Genomic DNA, 8,252 nt, shown 5'->3' with positions numbered 1-8,252 from the left:
CTATGATATAAACTGCAGATCCCCCCAACCCAATTTCTTTTAAGTTGTTCATTTTGGATTTAAAACCAGAGATATGTTAAAAATTACGGGTTAAACGCCGAAAGCTGGCGAAAGATTAAAATTAAGAAACCTGAGTGATCATAAAAACATCTTATATTATTTAGGCCTTAACTGTCAGGACCTAGTACAAAACACCAAAGTAAATCGCCGATTTAACGACTTCACAACTCTTCAAATACACGAAGCAATAAAAATCCTACAGCAAACTCCCATAATCATCAAACAATCAACAGGAACAGCGAGAAACCCCCAAGCCACTCCAATTAACGCCTTCCACGAGCTAGATACCACCACCTGCTTACCCACACCTATAAATATCCACCAACAGTAATCACAATTCACACAACATTCAGCCTTGATAATGGATGCACTACTACAACTCTTACCCGTTGTTCTAACAACGTTAAGACGGCTTATCGACTTCTTGAGAAGAATTCTAAGAAGAAAGTAAACCTACAGACATCAGTCTTGTTTAACAAAATCTGCCTACAAGAAAATCTGTCACCAAAGTACACCAATATATATATAAAAATATATATATATAGAATTTTAATACACTAATGAATTGTTATCAACACCAATTAAAAATTCAAGCTGATGAACCAATAATCATCAAAATATACAAAAAGACATTAATAACAATAAATTACCTTCTACACTCACAGCATACATGTGACGTACGAGGTTTTTTATAAAAACTGTCCAAACTGTGAATCTTAAGTGATACTAATTGTAATATTTATTATATAGAAAATGTGTGATAATGAAAGACTAAATGACCAAAATGGCTTTTATACCTTATTCAAAAACTATGAATATGCAAGTTTTATCATGATTTTTTTTTCTTTTTATAAGCTATTCTTCAAATATGTTTCGGAAAACTATAAAATGCTCAACTCTGAAGAATCCATTGAAAATGTTAAATAAAGCTTCAAACACTTTCAAAAAATGCAAAAAATATATTTTCATTGTCAGTAATGAGCCAAAAGATCCATAGTTTAGCTTAAAACTCTGGAAGAAATCTTTTTTTTTATTAATGAAATTCTAAGGATTATACCACTACCAGTTAAGCCTAGTATTTTTTAAAAAGGCAAGAGAAAAAATTGTCCCTTTCTATAGAGTTTGTCCAAAGCAAGCAAACAATGCACTTTGAAGATCCTCCAGAAAACTTTCTTACCTTGTCTCCTAAGAACTTGTCTGGTAGGTTCCAATAAATTGGTTTATCAGGAATATGTTTTATACCTAAAGTAACATCTCCTACTCTGTTGGGGATGAGAACAAATCTCTGAAGCTTAGAAAGATGAGTGTCTCCTCTTAGAGTTAATGTTGCTTGTCTAGAATTCACTGTTATCTAATTGTTATGAAAATATAAAAAAAATATAAATGAAAGAAAACTGTGAGTAACACATACCTAAACACAAGTCATTTTACTGGCAGTTTCATTAAAATCTGTATGATCTTATGTAACTTATTTAAAAAATAACTTTAGAACAACATTTCCATCAAATGGAAAGAATAAAATAATGTTTAATAAGAATATATTTTATCTAAATTTAATATTGTTGCTATATGGAAATCCATGTTCAAGGTAAGACAAACATACAAATTACACTACTATACATAAACACTGAAAAGTAACAATCACTAACTTTTTTATTTAAAAAAAAAACAAATCAATATTTTATGAACAACCTGTTTAGATATTTACATAAATACATAAAAAATCCAGTATGCTTAGCTGGTATGTATTATGTTATTAAAATAAACTTTAATTTTTTTTAATAAGTAAAATTTGGTATTTAGTAAATTCAAATGCACTAATGTGCAACACCATTCAAATCTTAACATCTGAAACAGAAGGTAGGTAAAGGAATAAAATTTATATAGTTAAAATTAGTTTTAGTAACAGTACTTTGATTAAAGGTATAAATAAAGGACTAACTTTATTCAAAGTAAGTTAAATATAGATTCTGAGCACTGTATCTCTTAACTACTAATGAAAAATAAGAATAAAACTAAAATTATCAACAAATGAGTTAAAAGTATCCTTTCAGTACTGGTATGTTTATTGTGTAAAGGACTACAAGGGAATACCCTTAATAACTAATTAGTTTTGGGTAACTTCCCAACAGTGGCATTTCCATCAAGAACATGACTAAACGTGACTACTTTATTCACAAATGTTTTTCTTCCTTCAATGAGAATCTTAATACTAGGAAGTTAATTTTAACAATAAATACCAAACTTTAAGACATTACAACCAGAGCACTAGGAAATATATCTATTATTTCAAACACTTCCTTTAAACAGACTTGTTTTAAAAGGGTTTGTGTTAGAATGGAACATTTAAATACTGAATAAAAAGTTATACAGTCATCATGCTCATGCTATATAGTTGTGATGATTTCATACCTTTGACCACGTAGCTTCTGCTTGCTTGCAATTTTTAGTTCGTCCAAAACAGAAACATTCGATGCATCCCTCAGGATGTTTCTGATGCAAACCAAATGTTCCATCTCTACACTGATCACATTTTCTTCCCATGGTATTATCCTCAAATTCAAAGAAAAATTAGTCAAAAAAATGTTTAATAAAGTGATAATCCAAGGATAAACCTAGTGCATTGTCACTTAAGCTTCACAAATACTAGAATTTCATGGATTTAATAGGTGGAAGGACAGGCATAACAATTTGTTACAGATGAAGAAGACAAGACATGATATAGAAATGTGAATAAAATGAAACACTTTATTAAAAAAAAAAGTGGAGAAGCAACTGACTGAAATTTTTGTAGTAGACTATTGTAAATAAAAATAAATGGAAATGGGTAAAAAAGACGAAATTGTATTTAAATGTAAAGACAAATTACAACAAACTTCACTTGAAAATGAAGTTGAAATAAAATGCACACCATCAGCAGTTAGAACAAAATATAGATGAAAAAGGACTGGACTTTGTCAATGAGTCTTGCACTCTCAAACACACATGAACAATGTTCCTCAGAAGTTGGAGTAAATTGATATGAAAGTACCAAAAATACATTCATAATAAACATTCTCTGTGTAGCTGACCAGTCATAAAATGAACACAAGAATGCAGAAGTATCAGTTTTTCATCTGCAAAGGTCTTATCCAAACACAAGGTCAAGTAGAACATGGTAGAACTGTCCCATGAAACAGTAGATAAGTTAGACAAGTCCTTTGACCAGTCAAGCTACAAAAAGTAACACCTCAGGCTGAAGTTTTCACATGATCCCAATAAAATTAAAGATTTTTATAGAAATGATTTAAACAATAGAGGAGAGTAAACTACACAGTTTTTACATACCACAGAAATATGATCCAATTTTATATATATTATCAATTATAGAACAAATTTTTCTTTTCCTTGAATTCATGAATGATAACAATTCAGAGTAAATAAGAAATTCAAACAGCTATATAACACTAACATATTTTTCATCATTAACCACTGTTTATAGGAAATTCTAATATTATGCTCCTCTTAGATAGATAAAGAAGAATCTCAGAAGTCTAAATAACAGTTCATCATCGGCTGATCCAGGACTAGTTCTTTAGAACAAAAAAAAACACTTACCCTACATGGGCACTGTCCAGCCTCATCACACTGACACAGGCCATCTGACATACATTCTGCAGACACAGTTCCATCAGTAAGACAACCACAAGCCTGGCACCTAGGAAAACTGTAGTAACCATGTCGACAGTGATCACACCGACGGCCTTCATACTCTTCCAAACATGTGCATTTTCCTGTTTTTTCATCACAAGCTGGAGTTTGTCTAACAGATCCTTCGTTGCTGCAGTTACACAGCTTAAAAAATGCATATCATTATTTTACAAACAGTTATACAAACATAATATTTATGTCTATTCTAATTGACCAAGTATATAACACCTTAAAGACTAACTAGTAGAATGGGCAGAACTTGGTTAATTCACAGACATGTAACTTAAGTTTCTTTACTGGTTTGCTCTCATAGAATATAAATTTTGTGCATTAGTATTTTATAAGTGATTATTAAACACATGCTCATATAGAAACATGACCCTATTTAAAAAATAAGATATTTTTATCTGATAAGATGCAAAAAAAAATAAAAAATCAGCCCCTGACACACTGGAATGTAAAGGCAGCATTTCCTAAAGTGTTGAGCGTGTCTCCAGAGGGGAGGGGCACAAGTAATCTCTTGGGAGGGGGGGGGGGGTGAAAACAATTAGGGTATATGCAATAATGCAAAATTAAGTGTTTTAATATATTGTTTATTAATGAAAATAATAAAATATTACTACATAGAGCATTTTAATTTGTGTCCATGTTCTATAACTTGTCACTTAATTGACTCTTTCACTCATTTAAAAAAAGAGGGGGGCATGCAAGAAACCATATTCATTTAGGGGGGGGGACTTTGGATGACAAAAGTTTAGGAAATGGTGGTGTAAAGGTATTCTGCAAAACACATAAAGGACTGATTAATTTCAAAGTGCCTAGTAAAAACTAACTGTTAACAGACATGTTCACAATGACAATTTTACTGTTTAGAAATCAAATATAATACATGCAAGTTAAAGCATTATGCGTACCTTACATCCAAAAATGGGATCATAACCCCAAGAACCTGAATCACAGAACTGGCACAGATCACCAACTGTATTGGGAGGACACACACAACGCCCATTTCCAGGATCACACATATGTCCTGGGAGGTCACATGGATCACATTCTAAAACAAATAGTGATTTTTAAGAATTGTGGGAAGAAAAAGTTTGAAAAAATTTCAAACTAATCCATGAAAAATTAAAGCTAATATACACTATTTTAAATTTTTGATCTCTATACATGTTATCAAACCTGCATAAAGAATAAAAGATATAAATATCAGGCTATTACTTTTCAGTAATTATTCAGATGTTCAGTATTCTTGTCAATTATGAAAATAAAGTACATTTTTAAAAATATTTTGAATTACATGCATACCAACAAAATATGGTCTCTATTTACAAGGTAACTACTAGCTATTATTGATATATGTTATTATAGAAGTTGGAGAAACAAGGTTTTAACATTTAACAAGCTCTTACTTTTACATCCTCCAGAAGTGAGCCCATAGTGACCAGGAAGACAATGGTCACACTGTTGACCACCAACTCCTGGTTTACAGTTACACTGACCACTCGTGATATCACACTCAGAGGAGATAGTGGCAATGCTATTACAGTTACACACTTGACACCCTTTACCAGATTTTATGTTCCAGTAGCCAGGCTAAAGAAAACAACAAAATAACCAAGACAAAAAAAATTAATTTGAATGCATTATAAAACAAATTCTTGAAAATATTAATTTGGTAATGCCAGACAGTTTCTTAAGTGTTTCACACTTAATCATCAATTCAACCAAAGAAAAGAGGACTAATTATGTCTCAATAACTTTCTAGACCTATTAAACATTTTTCTAATGTATAACTAGACACCTCAAGTCACTTTACCATTTTGTTTAATAAAAAATAATAATGTCCGTTTCTAAATCATGTTTATAACCACAAACATGTGCGTACTATTCTGGTGATAATCCTACTGTTGTGTTGTCATGAGGTGAGAGTGAAGCGATAGTAAAGGTTTGAAATTTAACAGTAACAATGTTTAGTCAGCTTTGTTCAGGTCTACACTAGTGCCAATCAAGCTCAACTCGACACAAAGTGTGTTAGAGACAAAAGCATTTGCGAGGGACAAAGAAATTATTTTAGTATAAAATAGGATGAACTTAAATAACAATAACATAATAAAATCCGTTACTTGTATATTGTAAATAACAATAACATAATAAAATCCGTTACTTGTATATTGTAAATAACAATAACATAATGAAATCCGTTACTTGTATATTGTAAATAACAATAACATAATAAAAGATAAGATGCAAACTTCATCAATGTCAAAAAACAACAATATTTTATTTTTTCCACATGAATTTCACTAATTACATTTGATAGCATGTCTATCACATACCTGACATTTATCACAAGCTCTGCCAATCACATGAGGTTTACAATGACAATTTCCTCCTATTTCATCACATCGGGGATTTTCTGATCCATTTTTGTCACACCCACACTCTTCAAGTTAGAGAAAGCAAACAATTCTAGATTATCAAGGCCATGAAACAATTGAAGTAAAGAGTTTAGCAGGTATGTGAAATGTTGTACTTTCCAAGATATATTCAAGATATATTTTTCTAATTTTCAAGCACAAAAGAAATTATTTTATATGTTATGGATAGTTTTTTCTCAATATGTATAAATGCTTATAGAATGTTTAATATTGGCAAAAGACTAAATGCATGTTATTGACACAACAATATTGGTTACTGTTTAAGATGTTATACAAGATTGATGCCTCTAAAAGTTTTTGTCTGTGAAGTTTTTTTAAATTTAATGTATTCAAACAATAAAAACACAAAGTTTCATACTAAAAAATTTAAAGTGTTCTTACAACTATATCAAACATTTGTTGTTACTGTGAAGTAAAAGTTACTTCCATCATCAGCTGGAGTAAAGATATAATTTTCCTGTGAAGTTTGCTTTTTTATTATAGGAAGCACAACATGCAACATAAGCATCATTAATAACTAAAGGCCAAGTTTTTGGAAGGGGGCTACTTGCTTCTTTATAACAAAAAAAATACAGGTGCATGAAGGTGTTTGTAATCGTAAATCAACTAGTGCGTGCACCCTAAAATCACAAAAATATATACACGCATGTATTTATAATAGAAAACATAGAAACTGCATTTTAAATTCTATGACTTCAGTTATGTAAACAATAAAAATCATGCCTGGATAAATGCAGCAAGAAGGATAATATAAATAATAACACCAAGTTATGTATTAATGTAGAATTTAAGATGTATTTTGGGTTTTGCAGTATCTATGGAAGTACAGCCTTCAAAATGGAAGGGATAGACTGTTTACCAGTCTTAATCTGGATTCACCATGCCTAACCTGTTTAAGAAAAGTAGAATTGGGTGCTTAAGCTCACAGTATCTCACACTGTCATCTTTCACTATCTGTAACCAGTTGTGGGAAGGTAATTGATTAGCAAGGATGAGAAACAAGAAGTTATTAAAACAGACCACTGGTGAAGATGAAAGCCTACTTCAAGGAATAAGTTTTACTTAAGCCATCAAATTAGTCATAAAGTCAATAACTTTAATATATATATACACACATACATACACACACACATGTTCCACACCTTTGCATCCTGATCTGGAAAAACTATAGAATCCATCCAAACACCTGTCACAGTGGACTCCAAAGATGCCAGGTTGACAAATGCAGTAACCAGTTACAAAATTACATTGATCTGATTTGGAACCAACATTATTGCATTTACAGGGCACACATCCCTCTTTCATATTCCCGTGCCCTTCCTGAAAAGTGCACAACAAAACAATAGAAACAAAGTTAGCTTGAACAATACAGTTAAGGGAAATAAATTATTTTTAAATGCAGTTTCCCATAACAGCTTATATTCTCCATATTATATTATATTATATAACTTTTGCATAAACAGCAAATGTTCAAAATGTTAAAAAAAAATCTCTATTCATATTTATAAACACCTACATTCACCTAAGCTGAAGTCTGTACTCTGGAAATATTTTATTGCAGTAAGCAAAGCTTTTAAGAACATCTTTTTTAAGTGAATATAGATATATATCTTTATTTGTGAAGCTGAGTTTTATCCACTGTTGTTGAATGTTGAGAGATAAGCTTGAAATCCAAAGCAACTGTATCTGTGTGAAGAGGTTTGTTTTTCAAATAAAAGAATGTAACTTAAATATTTCTTTGGTTTAGACTCTTACCACAAAGCTATACGAGAGTTATCTGTGCATACCATCCCTCATTTTGAAACGATAGAGGGAAGACATCTAGTTGACACCATATACAACCAACTGTTGAGTCACTCTTATCTGATAGAATAATGGGATTTTATCTCCACTCTGTGCATCTACAGCCCCAAAGCTTGGAACATGTTTTTTGTGGTAACGGGACAAAAGCCATTAATATCAATTCACAGTCTAGACTACATATGACTTTAAATTAACAAGTAGCTGGAATCATGAAAAACCTATAGAATTTTATATATATATATATATATATATATAAAA

General features: G+C 31.0%; 1 protein-coding gene across 1 annotated transcript in view; it reads right to left on the bottom strand.

The window, feature by feature from the left end:
* LOC106467335 (laminin subunit alpha-2-like) overlaps window positions 1-8,252 on the bottom strand; it is a gene marked incomplete at its 5' end in the record, with an annotated part of 162,333 nt that overhangs the window by 98,253 nt on the left and 55,828 nt on the right. Inside the window, 7 exons of the mRNA XM_022395494.1 lie at window positions 1,238-1,411; window positions 2,473-2,613; window positions 3,658-3,894; window positions 4,665-4,804; window positions 5,163-5,346; window positions 6,090-6,196; window positions 7,334-7,511. Coding sequence (XP_022251202.1) covers window positions 1,238-1,411; window positions 2,473-2,613; window positions 3,658-3,894; window positions 4,665-4,804; window positions 5,163-5,346; window positions 6,090-6,196; window positions 7,334-7,511 — 1,161 coding nt within the window. The remainder of the gene's footprint in view (window positions 1-1,237; window positions 1,412-2,472; window positions 2,614-3,657; window positions 3,895-4,664; window positions 4,805-5,162; window positions 5,347-6,089; window positions 6,197-7,333; window positions 7,512-8,252) is intronic.

This window comes from Limulus polyphemus, unplaced genomic scaffold (genome assembly GCF_000517525.1).
Source record: "Limulus polyphemus unplaced genomic scaffold, Limulus_polyphemus-2.1.2 Scaffold2572, whole genome shotgun sequence".
Classification (NCBI taxonomy): domain Eukaryota; kingdom Metazoa; phylum Arthropoda; class Merostomata; order Xiphosura; family Limulidae; genus Limulus; species Limulus polyphemus.
Note: the sequence above shows the minus strand (reverse complement) of the source record. Positions and strands in the feature narration are given on the sequence as shown.